General features: G+C 42.3%; 1 protein-coding gene across 4 annotated transcripts in view; it reads right to left on the reverse strand.

Moving 5' to 3' along the window:
* The window catches only part of RNLS (renalase, FAD dependent amine oxidase), a 228,150-nt gene that overhangs the window by 75,862 nt on the left and 130,474 nt on the right, over positions 1 to 21,814 (reverse strand). For 2 of the 4 annotated variants that reach the window (XM_044420602.1, XM_044420600.1), the window contains 2 exons: positions 20,916 to 21,091; positions 7,922 to 8,194 (listed from right to left, as the gene is read on the reverse strand). In XM_044420602.1, coding sequence (XP_044276537.1) covers positions 8,042 to 8,194; positions 20,916 to 21,091 — 329 coding nt within the window. In that variant the 3' untranslated portion in view covers positions 7,922 to 8,041. Of the gene's footprint in view, positions 1 to 7,921; positions 8,195 to 18,713; positions 18,868 to 20,915; positions 21,092 to 21,814 lie in introns of those variants that run through there. The other 2 variants (XR_006413781.1, XM_044420601.1) reach the window with 2 other exon arrangements.

The raw sequence follows: 21,814 nt of genomic DNA on the forward strand, positions 1-21,814 counted from the left end.
CATTCAAAAAGATCACAATGCCTCTACCAAGTCTAAGTTACTTGCAGTACAAGCTTTCAGCTACAATATGCAGTTATTATTTGTATTTTTGGTCCTGTCCTTTGCTTCCTCGCCCCCACACCCCGGACATCTCAAAACTGAATTTGGGTTTTGGACTGAAAGATGTTCAACACATCTGGGGGTACTGCTTAAAATAAAGCCAAAAGTTTATGATCAAAGAATTCTAGGCACACAATTAATATACATGTAGAAATGGTAGTAACAGAAGAAAAAACAAAAATGCATGGAAGGATTACATTGTAACACTACTCTTCCTAGCACAGGGTGGGAAGCCCATGGGCCAAATTGAAATTTGGCAAAGCTTTTGGGAGCCACTTCCTCATAGTGGGCCAGAGGCAAAAGGGGTGCAAGGAAGAAATGAGAAAACCAGAGGAAGGGACATGACCTTCTGCGGAATCCCAGAATGTAACCCTGGGAGGCCTGGTTTTGATGCACAGAGCCATTCCTGCTTTAGCAGCTGGAAATGTTAAGCAGCAATAGATATTTAAAGGATGGGAGACGAAAATGAGAAAGGGAAGTGATAGAGTAGAGTAGGCATGGTGATTAACATGAATGCAGGACAGTTGCTGATTATAATGGGTCCCTGGCCCATATCTACTGTGAGAGCTCACCCACACCCCTCCTTCCAAAAAGATCAGGATAAATGACCTTCTAACAAAGGTATTTATTATGTTGAAACTGACTAGTCAGGCTGGCTTTCTGATACAAAAGAAGAGCATTGCAGAAGTTGATCTCAAGACACTAGCAAAGTTAGAGTACAGGCCATTAGGGAAAATGTCCTGTTCTTGACAGTCCCGGTCAGTTCTTGTAAATTCAAGGCTGTGGCTTCCGTTGTGGTATTGCTCCATCTCTCATTTGAACAAGTGCAATGTGCTTTGCTTTGAAAATGGTCCAGAAACTTCAACTGATACAAAATAGGGGAGCATAGCTGTTAATGGGGACTAGTCTATGAGGTCACATCATGCCAGTCCCCTTTGAGCTGCACTTGGCTGCCAGCTGATGTCTGGGATGGATTCAAAATGCTGCTGGTAACATGTAAAGCCCTAAATGGCTTGGGGCCAGGTTATCTGAAGGAACACCTCACTCCATATGTACCTACCCATCTTGTGGGATCCTTCATAGGAAGCTCCCTCCTAAGGAAGTAATGGGACTGATGACCAGAAGAAGGGCCTTTTAGGTTGTGGCACCTCATCTGTGGAACAAAGTCCCCAGAGTGGTACACCTGGTGCCTACCCATTTTTCTTTTAGGTGCCAAGTGAAAATCTTATTTATCAGGTATTTTAATAGTTAATTTTTTAGTTTCAATGTAGTTTTTATTAGATATCACTGCTGTGCCTGTGTGCTAATTGCTTGGGTATGTTGTTATTGTCGTTGTATTGGCCTACTGTTTTATTGTGATTTCCCCCTATTTCTTTGTTTTTATGCTCTTTTAACTTGGTAAATTGCCCAGAGAGCCTTTTGGCTTCTGGGTGATACAGAATTGAAATTTATAAAGAAAATATCTTATTTGGTCTCCCCTTCTTCTTCTGCCTTCAATTTTCTTGAGCGTTATTCTCTTCCATAGTGAGCCTTGCCTTCTCATGACATGCCCAAAGTACGGCAGACCCAGTTGTATTACTTTTGCTCCCAAGGCACCTTCTGGATTGATTTGATCTAGGATATACTTGTTTGTCTGTCAGTCCAGAGTATTCCAGCACCATGTTTCAAACACAAAGCTAGATAGTGAACCCAGCTCAGTCCTACTAAAGTCAAATACACTGAAACAGCACAATATATATCTGATAGGAGTTCCATTCTGGGGGATGGAATGCTTTAACATTGAGCAGTTTTGCTCTCTGCCATCTGGCAATGTATTTACCATTAATGGGGAAAAAGAGAACTGCCGGCACCAGGTGCAAGTCAGGCAAAGCCTGCCTGGTTTTTCTTTAAATGCTCTGGCCTGATGACAGGTAAGATGCTGGTCCCCCAAATGTCTGGTGCAGGTGCAGTAACATCTGTCCTGTAGTAACACCATGCATCAACATTTGCAAGCCCTACGAATTCGGAGGTGGCTATGCCCCTAGACTGATCAGCTGCTCTGTCTACAAGTATGAGAATTCAAGGAAAAGAATGATTCAGCTTCTGAACAATGCAGGCATTTGAACAGCCAGTCTTTGATACACCATACCACACCACCACTGCTCACCATTTGATCATGCATTTAGGGGTGTGTGTGGAGTCCATCTGGGCAAAAGTATCTACACCATGTTTATTACTATAATAGCAAAATTGTCTCGGGCTTGGATTTGTTGCACGAGACCCCTGCATTTCCATCAAAGGAAGAAAGCACGACCCTGCTCTTTCTTTTCTTTGCTACATAATAAGGGTTTAATATTTTTGAAAACAAAGAATGTTGGATTTCAAACATTTAGGATTGAGGGAAAGTAAGCCATTTTTGTTTTGCTTGTGTGTTTTCCAATACTCCAGCCAGAATCAGTTCCCTGGTCAGTGGCACATTTGCTAGTGTGCAAATGTTACCAATTATTACCATCCATCTGAAACCTTATAAATGGGTGGAAGAGTTTCTCTGGCACTGCCTGGCCTAGATTTCGAGCTTGCGGGAACTCCTCCCTTTCCCTTATAGACATCGGCATTATAAACATATGATGTTTTGGCACTGCAACACTGCCCAAACCATTCTGAAATCATAGAACAAACTATTATTTCTTATTGTGGCTTTTAAAGGCCAAACAGTCCATGGTGAAATACTACGACTGGGTTCAGATAAACAACAGACCAACAATAGTACCCCTGCGCCCCGCCAATATGGCTTGTCGCGCTGCATCAACCCAGACACTGTGAGTCCACTGTAACATTTTCATACAATACAGAGCATTGTGGGGAGTCTCTCAAGATTATCTTGGAAGCAGAGTAAGCAAGTGCTGCTCAAAATGAACTCTGAAAATAGTTACGATGGAAAAACTTTGAGTCATAAGAAAGCTTCTGCCTGGAGAAAAAAATGTTTTAACACACATGCTTGTTAATTTGTCAGCCGACAAGGTACTATTGATACCCCATACTGTTCATAGTAATATTAAGAAAATTTAGCAATTCATATATTGTGAAGATAGACAAAATATTGTATTTGTCTCTTTGTGCTCTTAGAACAAATGGAGGGGAAAAACCCATGTGGTTTTTTTTTAATCTAAGCATTTATAAACATGAAGAGTAACTAAAAAACAACAACAGCATTTTATGGGGTCACTTTGCTCCTAGCACCTTATGTGCATACTTTTCTATATTTTTTAAGTTGTTCCAACAGAGATAAAATTGACCTTCAAAAGCTGTGAAAGTAAACACCTACATTTTCTAGCAGATTTGGAGGAGGAGAATGGAACATTGCATGGCAATTTAAATCTCATCATGGCCAAGGAATACTTAGAATATGGAAATATGAAAGATTTGCATGGAAGTTTTATGGCAACATTGATGTAAATTTTAACCAACTATTGAAGAAGAAATTGATTCAGTTCAATGAGTTTTGTCTTAATCTACTTTCTTTTTTTATGGGACTCTAATCTCTTTTCAGAGACAATTTCTCTGTCTCCATAGAAGCTGGGAGGAGATACTAGTTCAAATGGAGAGGATGGAGAACTGTGCATACACACGTGTAGAGCTCTATGCATGAGGGAAGACCCCAGTTGGCCTGGGATCCCACCAACGCCCTGCGTGGAGATGCAGTCTGCACCTACCCCTGGACATATACAGGGCCCCTTTGCATGGCTGCTTTACATATTTAAAAAGGCTCTGAAATACATCAATGTGCATTGCAGTGGTAGGGAGAAACTGTGTCTCTTGTTATGAGTGGTTGAATGCACCTTATCCAATAGGTCATGTATGCACACTCTGAAAAAGAATCTCAAATAATTAGTCATCAGGCTGTAGTTCAAGGAACTGGGAAAGTAAGATTTCCATGCAGAAGCCAGAGGAAAAGCACCTGTATCTCCTGCAATGAACGAGTTATGCTTAATATATTTCCTTATAGTTTATCTTGTTTCTTTTTTGTAAAACCTATATGGAAAATTCACTGGCTGGAAAATCTTTGGCCTACATCAATAGATTCCAACTTTCGTGTTTCAGCCATTGTGGTCAGTAGTCATGGATTATGGGAGTTGTAATCTACCAAAGATTTGAACAGGTTTTCCACTCCTTGTGTACAGCAAATAGATGCAGAGAAGACAAACTGCACCCTTTTGGTAATCTCTGGCCAATTTCTAGTGGGGCATATTGCTTATTGAGGGGATTCTTGCAAAACCTGCTGAACAAGCAGACCACAGAAAACCCCTTGCCAAGCCACTTGCATTAATGGGAGATCACATTTAGGGCTCTACAACATGGATTAGTTGTGCTGTTGTCAATAAGAGATCCTTTGTACCTCTAACCCATCTTGGTAGACTGGGATTCTAATCAAATAAAATTCAGCCACACAGGACTAAAGTTAGCCCAGGTCTGGTGTAATGGATTTTCAACTGGCACAAGGCAATGTCTCAACTGGATCTTAATGCTAGTCTGGAGATATCGCAATGTACTATTGCAGATGTCACTCACAATAGTTGTTGCATGAAAATGGAATAGCTCCTCAGTGAGATTTTGCCCCAGGCAAGTCTGTTTGAGAAACAGCAGTGGAAATTGCTTGTTCTAAGATATCAAGATCTGGGTCTATGGATACAGACATCAGCAAAACAGCACTGGATTGGAGTTATTTTTTATTATCCAGACACTGCAAACCATTGGTGCAGGCCTGATTTTGAAAAACAAAATGAAATAAAACCCTGTCCTACTCAAGTGGACTATTAAGATCTGTTGCTAGGAGAACAGAAAGGGGAAACTGCATACTAGCCTAATGTCAATTCCTAATCACACCCCCATGTAAATACTGAGAATAGATTAATTCCCCTTCACAGTGAGGTTCTTTCCCCATCACCTCCCCCCCCCCCATGCCCAAAACACAATTCTGGAAACATAATGCAGGTGCTGGTTTCAACAGCACGATGCATGCCTTTTTTCTCCCCTCCCCCACCCCTTAATGCAAGGTAATTTTCTGCTTGCAGAAAACATTCAAGGTGGAAAAAAATTACTGCTCACTTGTGATCATTTGTCATCCTCAGCTCCTGAACAGGACATGTGGGCTGACAGTTTGTTAATTGAGCTTTTCCAACAAGGCATCGTAAAGTTTTATTTCAGCAAAGACTGCACTTACTAGCCAACCTACATTATATCACACAGCTACTAACCCCATTTCTCAGCTGAGTACACACACACTTTAGGGTGGTGGTGGTTCATTTTTTTAAATGATCAGCTCCTGTCAACTTTCTGAATTTTTTAAAATGTCAGTAAATGGCTAATGCTATGGTTTTCCTGTGTCGGACACAAACTAGCAAGTGTTCTTGGGAAACACCATAGTAGTGCTTAAAAGGGATGAACCCAATGGACCCTGAAATTTGTATTCTTGTTCTTGACTGGTGAATTTCATGGTGGCTTACCGTTAGCTACAGTGGTATGAATCTTCCTCGCTCCTGCCTTTATTTTCTTTCTGCTACCCTCTTCTCTCAGGGGAATGTCCTTCTCCATTTTGGAAACTTCACAGCAGTGCTTCTATTTATCAACAGGAGTTTTACAAGGGATGGTCAAATATGTCAGTTTTGTTTTCTTCTGCACTTACATTCTGAAAGATTCTTTCTCTATTGAATGTGAAGAAAATGATGTCTCCCATCAATAATTTCTCCCTCACAGTGTTCTGCAATGCTGCTGAACATTATGGGGAAAGCAAAATGGCAACCCAGCTGCTGAGCAAGAGAGTTGGTGTTGCTTTTGCAACCTGTGGTAGCGGCCAAGGGGGGAAAAGAACTCATTTGTCATCATTTAATAGTGAGCAGTTCCCTGTTCTTGATTGTGAAGTGGCACTCATTCTGAAAAACTTGGGACAATTATTTTTTGAGTCAGGGTTTGCAAATTCCATTGCCTCATTACAAATTCTGCTCAACATACTTAAAGAACTTCCAGTCCAGCTTTAGTTAATCTATAAAATGTGAATAGTCTGGTTTAAGGAAATTACAAAGAAGAAGACATCTTGGTGCTGATTGTGGTTAGCTGGTGGTAATCTGCATTTGTCCAGAACCTTCTTCTAGTGTGATCAAGGTGAATCCTGACCATGACTGGTTTTCAGAACATTACAACCGAATGTAGGTGACAAGCCATGATGGGTCACATATTTTCAGAACCAAGACCACCCATGTAGGGTTGATCCATGTAGGGTCCAGACCCAGGTGACTGAACATCCATGGGTAAAGACATGCAGTAAGCAAACTGCTTAGCAAGCATGGCAAGAAACCCCTTTGCCAGCTCTTGGCAATTTCACTCATGCTGTCAGCACTGACAACCACTCCAAAGCACCCAAGTGGCATGTGTTTTAAAAAATGCATCCTAAATATGCACAAATCTGAGGGGAGTTTTCCGTTTTGGTCAGACTGTAGAGGAACTCTGTACCTCCTGCCTGAACTGTTGGGAGTTAGAAAGATGGCAGCTTTGGGTGCTCATTCTCAAGGACTGCTGGCTGGACTTCAGAAGAATCAAAATCGGATTGTGAAGCAGAATTGGGGAGGGCCCAGGAATGTGGGCCACACTGCAATGAGGGAAGCAGAGATGCTTATTTCAAGGCCAGGCTCACCAGGTGGGCAGGCAGTCTCTGGGAATAACCAAGATGTACAGGTGGCAGGAAGGAACTTAGGGGAGTTTCTCAGGCAAGGCAGGCACACCTCTTGACCGCATGACATGCCACCAGCAGAGGAGGGTGGCCCAATGAAAGGATTGGCATGTGGAGAGGAGGCATTTTGCTTTCAGAAGAACCCTGCCAAAGGGATGGAGCCCAGGCATGTTCATCAGGAGAATTCTGGCAGGAGAATACTAGACTGGGTTCAACAGATTGCTCTGTGCCTGCTCAGAGAATCATTCTGGGTACTTTGTGCTTCTTGGTCAATAAAGAACACTTTGCAAGGAAAAAGGACTGTAGCAGGAATGCATTTTGAATGCATGAAGGAGGAACCCCAGCTCATGACAATAACTATCAATTTTTTTGCCCTTCTAAAATCCCTGCTTTCCAAAAACAAACAAAAAGCCCTATTTCTGACAGCTGTCCAAGTTACGTGTCAGTAAGAAGAGCTGTGCTGCACTTTTCCACTTTCCCAAATGCTGGAGTTTTGGGATTATGTGAAAGGTTGGGAAACTGGAACATATGGAAAGGACACTCCAAACAGTGAGGATCTCAGCTATAGAGGGGCATAAGTACTGAGCTATTTTCTCTTTTGACAGCTTGTGAAGCAAAGCAAAGCAAAATGCAAAGCAAAGCAAAGCACAAGTAAACCTATTTGGAACTCCTCTAGGTTGAGGGTTGAGACCTACTGCATTTTGACAGAAGGTACTCCCCATGACATTTGCCAGTTTCCTAACTGTCCCTGAGAGATTTTATGCACAGACATACTGCATACACACACATACACACTGTTGACTGCAAAAGTGAAGCTCCCCAAACCAACTACTGACCTACCCCTCTTGGATATCATAGGTTTACTTATGTCGGCATAGCTCTTCCACTATTCTGTAGTAGTTGGGCAATATAAGAATTAACCATTGTAAGGTTTCTTCCTCCTTCCCTAACTCTGAGTGTCACTGGTTTCAGGGGTAATCAGGATAAAGACATACAACAATTCTTTATGCATTTCTGACAACCTGTGCAGCTGGAAAAGTTATAACAGTTCATGTCCTCAATGCAGAGAAAATAAAGAAGAAACATTCACCACTATTACAATAAATCTGTGAAACGTTTGAAGTCTTCTAATGATTTATTTCATTTAAATAGAGGACAAGTAGGTTAACTATCCTGAGCTGTAGTATTATCAATGTATAATTCATCAAAGAAATAAGCTGTTGGGGTGGGGGGACAGTCCTATAGACTGGACCTCAAAGCCTCCACAACACTCATGGCTGAATCTATGCACCCATCAAAGTTGGAATGAACAAATCCATCACCTCCACAGACAAGGAAAGGTTTTGTATGAAGCTGTATATGCCCTGGACTTCCTGGGAAAGGTTGGGTAACCTGTAGTGCAAAACATATGAGAATAAGAATAAGTATCCATTAATTATACTGCATGACATACAGATAACTTGCATGTTGAAGAACGGTATGTTAATTGGAAGAAATAGCCCCTTTAATGATCAGCATCACAGTGAGCATATAATGTTCTACTATTATTTGGTAATGTGTTTTATGGTGCAAGGAGGAAAAAGGAATGGAAATCCCCATAATATTCATGAACACGATTTGTATAAAGCATGCTTATGATGCTGAGTTCCATACATCAAGAAAATACAAAACTCAGCAAGCCAAAGCAGTATGAAGAATTCCTTTTCTCTAATCAGTATGAAGAATTCCTTTCTTTCTGTCTCCAAATGCTTCCATGCTCCAGCGGTGGAGTGGAAGAAGGTCTCTCACTTTCCTCTCCCCACTCTAGTACATAGCAAGGTACTGGCACTATGAGCCAGCAACACTGGGAATTGTATTTTTCCCAGTATGGCACTTGCTACTAAGGTGGCATGTACATATACTGCATAAATAGGTAAACAAGTAGATGTATATTTGAAAAAAAATGGTTTGAATAGTGACAACCTTGTCGTATACTAATTACAGCTCCACTTAGAAGTTTTTTAGGGGCAAGCAATGGGGCATTTTTACTGGCACTATAATAATGCCTGACTCACTGGAATGCCATATGACACTCACCCCAACCCATTTTCCTTGTATTAGTTCTGCCATTCTCTCCCATATTTCTTCAGACTTGTGATGCCGTGGCATTTTATGTGTTGTGCTTTTCCCTGGATATATATGATCAGTGTGCGCTAAACTTGCAGTACTGATCTGGCCAGGCAGAGTGACTTCGTTAGTTTGGTGAGGAAGAGGAAGTATTCCGTTGGGGCATCCTCAAAACAGCAGATCCTTCAGTTGCTCTGATGTCTCACTTTGGCCCCCACCCCATGGCTTTGCTCTCTTTGACTTGCAAATGCCACACTGCTTCCTGATCCCCCACCCTATCCTTTGAAAAAGTAAAGTTTGCGATGTCTTTTCAAGCTACTGAATTCTCTCCTCTGTCCTCTTGTCCAAGAAACGACTAGCTGAAATGTATACGTGCACAGAAGAAAATCCCATCATTTTCAATGGCATTACTCATCGACTCACTCTGGCTCCAATGGAGCTCAGTGGTGGGAAAGTGAGCACAGGAGAAGGGCTGCACTTGTTTGCCTTTGGATTGGGGACAATGTGGCTGCCGCTTCTGTTGGCTTCATGCCATGGAAACAGGGCAGCTGGCAGCACCACAGCCTCTCCCTCTCCTCTCCTCCATTTCCATGACTCTGGGGGGCAGAAAGAACTGTTCACCCTCTTTTTAAAAAAGCATCTACTCCTTTGCTCATGGACCTAGCGAATGAATTTTTTAAAAAAATCCGGCATATATCCCCTTTCCAGCTTCTTCTTCAATAGCACTTCTGCGTGACAGAGGCTCACGTTCCAGTGATGCTGTGCACATGAGCAGGTACCCCAGCTGTGATAAATGCATTTTGCATAAATGCCAAGGCTGCGTCCCCTCATAAATAAAATGCACTCTATTGCAGTTCTCCTCTTAGTCTGTGATGAAGTAGTGCCTCCTAATTCTTAATTCTCAACAACCATAGGTTTTGATTTGGACAAACATCCCAAAATTCCTTTGCCACTGTAGTACGTTTCTTATGCTGATGTTGCACATACCCACATATTCAATCCTTTACCAGATCACTTTGAAAACACCATGGCAGCAGGTGGAGTTTGTTTCTAGTATGATTATTTCATCTTTGCAACAGCTCTAGAGGTGTATGTGAAGTTCTTACTCCCCATACTGGTTCATTTTTTTGGATAAGAAGTTGTCACATGGTAATTTTCTTTTCCAGAAATGGGGTGAAAAGCAGCTGAGATAGAGAAAAGCTTGAATATGGGGAAAAGCAAAAATAACACATTATCCACCTCTACTTCTGCTTCTTTCTTTCCTCTGCCAGTGTCTCGAACTAGTATTGCCATTTGCTTTCCATTTCTTCTCGCATATGTCTTTTTCTTAGCTGTTGGCTTTTTCTGTCCTCTGCGCCTTTGTGTCGTGACTTGTGTCGTGCCCCTTTGTGTCATGACACATGCACACACATATATACAAGCATATATGTACATACACAGCAAGAGAGGTATACATGGCAAGGAGGGGCAAAGTAAAACCCTTCATTCTGGGACATCTTGTAAAGGATGGGGTATAAATATTGTTAATTAATAAATAATAAATAAAAATTCTGGGGTCTCAGGTCCTGGAGGTTTGCTTCAGTGTTTGCTGATAGGCCAATTCCTCGCCACATCAAATAGCTCTTAGCTTCACTGCTTCATCTGTTCTAGTTAACTAGTTCTCTTAGTGAAGCCATTCTGAGAACTTTCTGTTATAGATTGTCTGCAAATATATTAAAAAATCATATAGTATGAAGAATCGTGGGTGCTGCTAAAAGTTGAACATGAGGACAAAAGGGGACCACAGCAGAACAAGATGTAGTATCTGTGCTTTCTCAAGCTATTCTCCATGATGCTGATTTTTATGAATACTGCCGGGCAACTTTTCTTTGTCCCTTTTCTTATTGCACTGTCTACTGTTTAATGGATAACGATATATTTGCAATCTTGCTTGAATTACGTATCTTCTGGCAAAGAGAAGGGTTGCACATCAAGTAATTGCAATCACTGAATAATTAAGGGTGGCCTTCCCCTTCGTTCTCCTTTATGCATGCCATATACAATGCCAGCATCCAACCTTCAATATGTTAAGGGTCTTGTGAAGGCAATGAAAGGAGCATGGCTGCGTGTGGAATGTCAGCAACTTCACAAAATTGTGTAGTGGAAGTTAATTAGTCAGCATAATGGTGTAGTGGTTAAGAGCATGGGACTGGGACTCAGACGATCTGGGTTCTAGTCCCCGCTCAGCCATGGAGCCAAGTGGGTGACTTTGGGCCAGTCACAGACTCTTAGCCCAACCTACCTCACAGGGTTGTTGTGGGGATACGATGGAGGAAGAGACGAAATCTGCCTTGAGCCCTTTGTAGGAAAAAGGCAGGATATAAATCGAACAATAAATAAATAAATAGATAGATAGATAAAGTTGTGCTTAGAGCTTTGAACTAGATCTTGGTTCTAGTCTCCATGTAGACATGAAGCTCATTGGAACTTTGGGCCAATTGCTGATTCTCTGCTAAACCTACCTCAGAGGACTGTTGTGAGTATAACATGGAGCGAAAGAGGACCATGTAAGCTGCCTTGTATTCTTGGCAAAATGGAAGAAAACCAGGATGGGAATGTAATAGTAAATACATAAAATGCCCTACAACATTTTCCTGGAATGATATTGCTGATGTTCTCTGTAACTCTTGCTGGAACTTTCCCTCACTGGATCAAGGACCATCACTGCTGAAGCAGAATCTGATGTGTGTGAATCTTCCCTAAGGCAGTAAATGCTTATGCTTTATGTATTCACATCATTTATATTCCTCACCTAACCATATTCCCAGGGGGCTTACAAGTAAGATAAATATAAAACTATTCCATGCAAAAGTACAACACAATACAAAATGAAAACACAGGAAGACTAAGAACAGCAACGGCAGTTCAGTGGAGGGGGAGAAAAACCTTCAAGAAGACAAAGCATGGCTTCCAACTGTTTAACAAAGCAGACAAGCGAAACACAAAGAAAACACAAAGGCCTTCATCTGGTGACAAAACAACATCAATCTGGCCTCTAGGTGGGTTTCTCTGGGGTAGCATTCTGAAAGTTGGGAAGCACTATGAAAAATGCTTTCCCTCTGGTTCCCACCCACCAAACCCCTGAAAGATAAAGGCCTCAAATGATGAACTCAGAGAAGGATACAGAAGTTATAGTGAAGAAGACAGTCCCAGATATCTGGGTTCCAAACTGCATCAGTTTTCCTTCTGGTGTTTTGTGCCACTGGTTTTGATCTGACTTACTTTATCCTATTTTTATTTTACTTGCCGTATTTCTGTTTTGTGTTCCCATGCTTTCAGTTTCCATACCACTCAGATGACTGAAGTTACCAGGAGGTTTTTAAATGTAATAAATAAATGAGCCATAGGTAGGGAACCTGTAGCCCTGCAAATGTTGCTGAATGCAAACTCCTATCAGCTTAAGCCAGCATGACAGACAGCTGGCAATGATGGGACTTGTAGTCTGACAAAATCTGGAGGGCCACAGATTCTGCATGCTTGAAGAAGGTCTTTTTTGCAATTAACATTTTGAATTGACATTGCAAAATAATTTGGAACCTGTTAAACTGCTTCTATGTGGGCAAGATATGATCTTAGGGTAGAATATGTAAATGCTACAACATTGTGTGGGAGCTGCAGAACATTTTGGTCAGGTGGAGTTCACAAAAACTGTTTCTGTGCTCATGGTAACTAATCTGAAGTGGGGCAGAAGACAGTTTCTCCCAACAAGTTAAAATCTAAAGTATGGGCTTGATAATGGCAATTGGCTGAAGAAGCTTTTAACTGGTATCATTCATACTGTTTGGCACACAAGTATTCACTCCTGTTATTACACATCATTGATAGTATAGCTGAGAACTGCCTATCAGAATATGATCTCATCTTGCTACCTGCCATATGTTATGCCTATGCCTATGTTCAACCAGTCCATGCTATCTGTACTAAGTGAAGGACATACCCTAGTGAGACCTGATCAGTACGACTGGCTGGCAATATCGACAGATGTACAAGGGTTGAGCAGGGATGAAGCCAAGGAAGAGAAAGAAATCAGGTCATTTGCATGATGTCATGCTGCATTTCATGTGTGATGTGTGCCACATTCCCACAGAGTCCTTGCAACCTTTCTTGCCTTTGGCATTTGAACGTGGGATATTTGACTAACATGGAGACTGTAATTTCAGTGAGAGAAGATTGAGCTTCTCTGCCCCCTCTTGTTCCATGTGTATATTTTAAAACTCTGTTCAGTATAGTTCATCTTGATCTTAAAAAAAAAAAAAAACTAACTTAGGGAAAATTAGGCAAAACCAAAAGCTAAATTCTTTCTTCATGGTGGGGGCAAGTGCCATGAAAATCCCCAACTAGTTCATAAGTGAAACCAAATAGCTGAGCTAATAGAATGACAGAAAGGTGGAAAAGAGGAAGAAAAGAGAAGAGGGTTCTTGAAAGTGAAGGTGGGGGGCATGAGAATGATGTGCCCAAATGAAGACATAAGTAAGAACATTTGGACATTCCCCTGCTCCCTTAAGTCAGCCTGTATGCCCCTATATATTCTACCCTTGTGGTTACAGATCCAACACTGAGAACGATCATTCAGTAAGCAAACATTTTTTCCCTGTGTATCAACATCCTTTAACCTTTAGTAGGCATGATGACTTCAGAACAACAAGAAAAGACTGTCTCCAGTCTCTGCAGGCCAGCTGTTGTATGTGGGCCATTGGGCTTTCTTTAATAATGGAAGAGAGATGCTTTTAGGAAACAGGTCAAGACTTGACAGCCGCAGTAGCTTGCTTGATTCCATCTTTTGCAGATGCGCCCATATGAAAAAGCAGCCTCTCTGGAGGACACAGGGTACAGTAGATGAGTCATGCAGAGTATGGCAGTGACATTTGCGAGTGCGGCTACTGCTAAGAATCCATAACCCTGCCTGTCTGCCTAAAACCCGTATTTTGAAGTTGGATCTGGGGTCGGGTGGACTAGGGAGTAAATGGCTGCAAAGTATGTGTGGGGGAATCTTTTCCCTGAACTATAATGCAGTGCCACCGTGGGGGGTTTTTTTAGCTGCAACTTCTCATGAGACAGGCACAGGATCCATGGTAGGGGAGCAATCTGCCTGCAGAAGAAGGAATCTGAGTGCACCCTTCTGAGACTAGCTATTCCAGTGATATAGTCATGGAAAGGAAAATAGGGTGAATCAGCAGCCATTATCAGAATTAGAGTTTGATAAAGAATACATGAGATGGGCAAAGAAAAAGAAGTAACAGAATCCTAGGACTGAAGAGGGCCCTGTTGGCTATCTAGTCAAAGCCACTGTTCCAGGCATGAAACCCAAAGCCAGAGTAACCACAAAAGACTGCAGCCCAGCCTCTGCTTCAAGTTTTCTTGTAAGGAAAGTCCACCTGTAGCTTCACTGCCATGAAGGAGTTTCTCCCAGTGCTCAGTTGGGAGAACTCTGTTCTCCTTTGACTTAAGCCTAGTAGATCTAGCCCTGCTCTCTCAAAGAATTGCTCGAGAGAGCAGAACCTCCTTCAGCCACAGCACCTAATTCAGTTGTGGAGAAATGCTTGGGGGACAAGCCTGGGTGAAGGCAAAGAGTATGGGACCAGAAATAAAACATCAGCTGGGCCACACACATCCATGATAAAAACCCTGAATGAGGCAAGGCAGATGGAGTGCCACCAGACACACTCTCCTGCCATTATCAATCCTTCTACTTATTCTTCTGGAGAAGGATCTTCTTCCCAGTCTTCTTTCACTGTGATCTAAAACAGCATCAGCACCATGCTTCACTCACTTTCAGACTTGATTGTTATAATGTGATTTACTTGGGAATGGCTTTGAAGTATTTGTGGGGGAAAGCAACTATCTATTTAAAAGAGGGCAGCAACAAGATTGCTCACTTAGTAACTTGAACTTGTGTTTCAACTGCTGTAGTTAGTGATATCCACATTTCTGATCCTTTCCCAAGTCTCCAGCTACTCTGGAAATGGGACATGCTACTCTACCCTTTTTGGAGCACTTACTGCTCTGGCTGCAGTGGGTCCCTGACAGTCCTAAGAAAAACCCTGAGGAGGTAGCTGAATGGGAGAGTGTTAATGAGACCAAAAGATACTGATGTAAAAGTTAGAAAAAATAGATTTTTTTTGTTTTTCTTTTTTTTCTTTTTTAAAGAAACCAGAAACAGATGCAGGGCTAAGGAAAAGAATGCTGAAAGACTTAAGTCTCTCACTTCCATTTTCCTTGGATTGTTGTTGTTTGCCTCTTTTGGATGAAAGATTTGTTTAGAAGTGAACTACAAATGTCAGGTTTACTGCTCTATTTCCCTTGAGTTACGTTTGCCACTAGGAACAGGAAAGCCTCAAGCTTCTCACCCTTTGTAAGAGATTGACAATTCTGAGTAATAACAACTATTCTGATCAGACCACATTGTCTCTAGCAGGAACGACAGAAAAGATTGTCCACAAGATAATAAATCATTTACCAAATGTGTTAACTGGTTAGAGAACAATTCTATGGCCATAAGGTATTATGATTGCCTCCTCTAAGGCCAGATGCAGAGCTAGGACCTTGGGGAGAGACAACTCCAGTCATGGGGACTCTGTCTCCCTAGGTCAATGCCATGACCTTGGAAGGGTAGGAAACAAGCATTTATATGGGAAGAACTGTGGCAGTAAGGACAAAGTGTGTTGGATATTACAAGGGTCTTGGTCCCTGGCCTCTGCAGAGTGATGCCCTCTTTGACGAGCTTACCTGATCGTGGACAGCAATGGGCATGCGAGTGTACAATCTAAAATGAGTCGCCCGAGAGAGGGCAGGTTGGAAATGGAGGCTGAACAATGGATGAGCCCAAGCTCACGTAGACTGGCCGAGCCATGAAACCGTATGTAGAATTAAGACATATTGCTATTAAGTGTCTTCAAGGCTGCTTTTTAACATTTACTATGTTTTAATTTGATTATGGATTTCATTTTCTGTAATTTTTGCAAATAGCTTTGGTCGGCTTCAGATGGGCAGCATAGAGATACACTGCAGCTACTAATAACAATATTAGCCATAATGATAGAAAGACATATATTGAAATGAAGAAAGCTGGCAAAAGTATTGTGGGTCTACTGTTACTTCAGCCATATTGTTCTAGTGTGAATGTTAGCATGGCCTAATTTTGGGGGTCCCAGTGTGAACTTGCACTATTATGAGACCCTTCCAATATACAAACCACAATTCTTCAGCATGAACTTTTACAGACAGCAGATGGACTCACGTTACTGGGGAAGAAAAACAAGCTCCGTTATTTCCCCATTCCATATATGCTGTTTGTGCATCAGTGAATTATAGACATGGTGTGCCATGCCATCTGAAGTCAAGCAAGTATGAGGGGTTTACAAACCACCCTGGGATCCTAAAAAAAGCCATGGGATCTGGGGTGGTTTCTAAATTTACCTGAGTCCCACCCTTGCCAGGTTCAGATGATATGACAAACCACACCTGGAAAGGTTAATTATGGTAATTTGGTGGAGCACAACTTGCATGTGCAGACTGGGAAAACAAGCTATGGGGTGTGCACGCGTTACTTTCCTTCCTGATCATGCAAATCTGGTCATGTATCTCTACTAAAATAGTTTTTATCTTTTCATTTTTCATCTACTTTGCTAATGTGTTGCTTGAACAAAACTGTGGGAAGATCTCTGCTGAAAAACTCAGGTATTACCTGCTAATTTGTTTTAGTTCTCTTTGCTTCACCTCTGACTGCCTTATCAATCTGACTGCCTGATGTATATTTATAGTCAGACCTGGCAGCGTGGTGTTTGGGTATATATATGTATGCTAAACATATATTTTGGGCGTGTGAATTCCACCAGAAACTGTGGTTCTCACTGACCCTGAGATGAATATTCCTGATTATCATGGCACTAGATTTCTCCCAACAGCTGTCCTGCCTTTGCACAATGAATTTTGGAACTGCTGTTCTTGAAAGCACATGTCAAACAGAAAAGAGTAAGTCTTGCTGTCTCTTAAGCTACAATTCCTGGTTTCACTGCACAAGCCATACTTTCCTTTTTCCTAGAAGAAGTCAGCAAAATTCAGAATATTGGTTCTTATGCTTCTGACTGGCTCAAGTGAATCTCACAAGATCTGGCCAATAGGAACACAGCACAAGGAAACAAGTGTCCATAGTCATCCTCAAGCATGACCTGAAGTTTCTTCATAGTAATAGGCTGCAACTGGGTTGGCCACATGCAAAAAGAGAATAGTTGAACCTCTATAGTTGTATAGAGGAGGGAATTAATCTAAAACAGGTGTAGGAACCCTGACCTCTTTTCATTTGGCCACCCTAACTACACTCTCTTCTGGGCAAAGTTCCCTTCTGTTCCCTCTTTCCAAAATGCTTGGCCTCCACATGTTAATACAAGCACACACAGAGACACAGACACAAAGAAACAGGAAATTCTGCAAGGCAATATCATATATTGTCAGTGCTCTACTTTCCAATGGGTTGGTTATATATACAGTACATCCACTGTGATAGAAGTGCCTTTCAGACAGAGTAAGAGAGACCCCTTTGACTGATGCTCTTCACCCTTTGCACTTGGGAATGGGAGGTGGGACTGCTTTTAATTGGTGTTACCTCTTGTGTTTTCACAAATGTGGACACCTACCCCATGTTATTTTAAAGATGCTCCTGAGTTATGAATAATTACAATTCAGCTACACTGCTGAAGCTGTACTCTTCTTCCCCAGAAATATGCAATGCCTGTTGGAAGGACTTTCTGGCTTTGGAAACCTTGGTTGCTGATGCTAATGTTGTCTTATCATAATTAAACTATGGGTTAGAGCACTGCAGCTGTGCTGTTAAGTAATATCAATAGAAGTTTGGGAGGACTAATCCTACGTCTTCCATGGATAATTATAATGTCTGCGTTTTAATCCTGGGATTGTATTTGGCCCATATGAAGGACATAATGGCTGTACAATTCACAAAAAACACTAAACCGTGCTTGAAAGGTTCTGGGGGTGGGGACCCTCTTCTTAAAATTTTCCTTGTGTTGCTTGGAATTTCAAAGCAAAGTTGGCTGCAAGGTAATTAGTGGATGCTGATCTATGGTGCTGAAGTGCAGTCCCTTCTTATACAGGGTTTCCCTTCTGAGAACACAGTCTACATTTGCATCAACTTAATTTCAAACCTCTGAGATTGAGGATGGGCAAATAAGCTTCTTATGAATTGGCCACATCTACTGTATAACCGAGCCTGGATTAACGAGGCAGGCGAAGGCCTCTTTGTCTGTATCACTTCCTCTGCCGAGGATGCTGTATGGCATATGGGTCATTATGAGGAAATCGGATGTCATGTGGCATGCACCTCTGTGCCTTTTAATGCAGAACTACGAAGATGGCAGTGACTAGATCAAGAGAAAGAGCTCTGTTCAGTGTAGGAGTCACAGGATGACCTCTGGATGTTTCCGTTTCACCTTTCTGAAAGGTTATCATTATGATATTGTTTGGTTGATGTGGTATTGTTAGGTTGTATATACTATTTCAGAGTATATACATATATAAGAAAGTCAAGTTCCAGATAGAAGAGCACATGAATACATGCATAAAAATCCTGCAGTTGCAGTCTGTTATGACATAACAACCTGATGATGATGACGTGCTGCCGGAAAAACATGATTTGCCACACGCAGCCCAATATGAACATCCTCACACATAGTTGCTCCAGCCTTGGAGTAACCACCTTGTATCAAGCCAGACCTCTCCAGGCATCCAGGCAGCCTTTTTTTTTAACTCTTACCTGGAGAAGCCAGGCATTGAACTGGGGGCCTTCTGCATCATCATCCTCATCATCCTCACCATCATCATCATCATCATCATCATCATCTTTATACCTCACGTATTCCCAGTGACTGGGGCTCAAAGAAGCTCCATGCAAAGCAGGTGCTCCATCTCTGAGGATCACAACAGCCATGTCATTAGACAAAGCTTTGGATTAAATGTATATATTTAAAAAAAAATACAAATAACAGCCACCATGTATAGTACTGATCAAACTCACAGCAGGCAGAGAAGGGGGAGTGCAACTCTTTGCAGTCCTGGCAAAAATTACTCTGAAGACGTTCCAAAGAAGCTGTTTGCACTGGGAAAAATTCCCACACCGGCACTCAAGCAAACAGCTTTTCCATAGGAACTATTTTTTATCAGGATTGGGAAAGGTTAACTCTTTCTCTTCCTGCCTGCTGCCGTCTTACTGATTCAGCTTTTTATACCCATCCCTAGGCCTCTGTTTCAGTTTTTTTTTCTTAAAAAAAACCTCCTGTACATTAAATCCAAATGCCAGTTTAACATTGTATATGCATTGGCCCTGAGCTATGCACATAATATATCATGCAGAGTACCCTGGACATGTCCCCTGATTCTCACAGGGATTCCTCCTAGGTAAGGCTGGATAGGATTCCAGTTTAAGCATGCAGCTAGAAGATGAATGCAGCAAACATAGCTTTCACATGCATTCATTATGCAAGTACGCTCACTACGGAGCCAGAACTGTCTCACACACTGATGGACCCAGGCTTTGCTCTGCAGAATATGTGAAATGGCCTTAAGGTCCATGAATCCTGTGCACACTTATGCAGGTCTCTTTCAGATCACCAGCGATTATAAATACCATGCCCCTAATTTCAGCTAGCTGTTACAATATAGGCGCTGTGGGCATTATAGAAGCACAAATGATGAATTATAATAGCCACAATAAACCTAATTAACAACCTGGTGTTTTTATCTTTGTAATTAAATCTAGCTGCCATAATGATAACCACTCTGGAAATGCTGCTGCTATTCTATTATGCACAACAAAGATTAACTTATGCTTGTATTTTTAACCTCTGACCTGCCTGTTGGCTTGCAGACCGCTTGCTGCCAGTCGACAGCATCTGGCTGTTACGGTGAAAGCTCCATGGCTCCCTTTCTGCAGCCACAGAGCAAGCCCCAGTTTCCTGCAGCAGCAAGCAGCCACAGCTGCGAGTGGGGTGTTTGCGTGAGAGATACATCTTGATCCACAATCCATCGATGTTCAGCTCTTAAAGTTCAGTGCATGTGTGCATGCTATCAGTAACCTTAAGAGCAAGGCACAACCCCACTGCCATGATAGTTTATACTAGCCTATGGCTTCTAATTTACATTTTTGCAAAAAATGTCCAAACACACAGGCTCTGAGCTAGGGTACAAATAGGAAGGCGACTTCATTGTTTATTGAATGTATATGACACCTCTCTGACAATCAAGTGGACTCACAATTGAAATGGATGGAATGCAACTTCAATTCAAAATGAAAACGCACCAGAAAGGAAGTACTTTCAGGTGCCAAACTGATATTGAATACAGCAGAGACAGCTCCTTATTTGAGAAGGCCCTGTCATGGGACTCTTGGGTCTGGTCCAGAAGTAGCAGGTTGGATAAGAAATACCCGCTGACTTGATGCAGGGGGCCTTGCCATGTCACTGTGCTGGATGGATATGGGGCAGCGGCAGGGAAAAACTGATATGTGGATCCTGGTGAGATACAGTAGGTCGTAAGTGAAGTCTGCATAATCCACTGTTTGGACCAACAGCAAAGCATCTGATTGATGGGGCTGGCGGTCTTTTCAATATGATAATGAACCTGAAGAGGGAATTTCCACAGATGCAGGTTGTTTTGCCATGACATGAAAAGCACACTTGTGGAAATTTGCTCTTCCACATAACCCTAAAAGGTTAAGGAGTTCTTTGTCCTTTTACATCCATCTACTGTAGCTTCAGTGTGGTACTAAATCCTGGCATAGTCCTGGGAATTCCTAGATGTTATCCCCAGATGCAGCTTGCATTCAGATATCTCCCAAAGTATCAAAACTGAATGGCTGTGAAATAGTCAAGCACCAGTGTAACGTACTAATCCAAAATAACGGGTCTTCCCGGTCCCCATGAACAAACTTGTTTTACTGTGATCTATGACTACAGATTACCTGAGAGTATCTCCACTTCTGGCACTTGATGCTTGTTGGTTTAGGCAAGTGAGGTATAATATCTTTCAAATGGTTTAGAATCAACTGCTGCACCTTCTCCTTGTCCCACTCCAAATGTCTGGTTCCAAAGGACACACTGGTGTGGACAACAATGGACGGGCCAACATCAGATGATTCTGCAAGAGAGAGGAAAGGTGTCAGGATCTGGGTTGTTCTGGTAGCCAGAACCAGAACAATCATCACCACTGTAGTTGCAGGCTCAGTCCTAAGGTCTGCTGGATCTCTCATTCTGCTGACAGAGACCAGCTGGGAGTCCTAGAACAAGCTCTTCTCTCTAGCAGTGGTGGTCCTCCTGTTTTGCTGTGGGACTTGCTCTGGGTTCCTACTTTGTTTCCTGCCTTGCCATGTTGCTTTAGCAGCAGAGGTTCTCCTGTTTGCTGCAGTAGCCACCCCCGACTTACTTTTCCTGCGCCTGGTTCCTGTGGTGTATCTTGCATCTTGCTTTGTCTCCTGCCTTGCCATGCTGCCTCAGCAGCACTGGTTGACCAGTTTGCTGTTGTGCATGACTGTTCTTGCTCCTGCCTTTTCATGTTGCCTTGCTGTTGTGCCTGCCTCTTACCTGACCCTGCCTTGCCATGCTGCTTCAGTAACACAGGGCTTCCTGTGAGCTGTGGTTCAGCTCCTGCACCTTGTCTGACCCTTGCTGCATCTGGTTCCTATTTTGTCATGCATCTTGCCTTGCTGAGTCTCGTGCCCCATTACCATGTCTAAGATACCTGCACTTCTGACGGTCCTAATGTTTCTTGACCCTTGGCTTGTTCCTGACCACATCCTGCCCTCGTGCATTCTTCTGGTTCCTTATCTTGGTCTGTACCAGGTCTATGATTTGGACTCCTCAT

Source organism: Varanus komodoensis, unplaced genomic scaffold (genome assembly GCF_004798865.1).
Source record: "Varanus komodoensis strain SLA01 unplaced genomic scaffold, ASM479886v1 scaffold11, whole genome shotgun sequence".
NCBI lineage: Eukaryota > Metazoa > Chordata > Lepidosauria > Squamata > Varanidae > Varanus > Varanus komodoensis.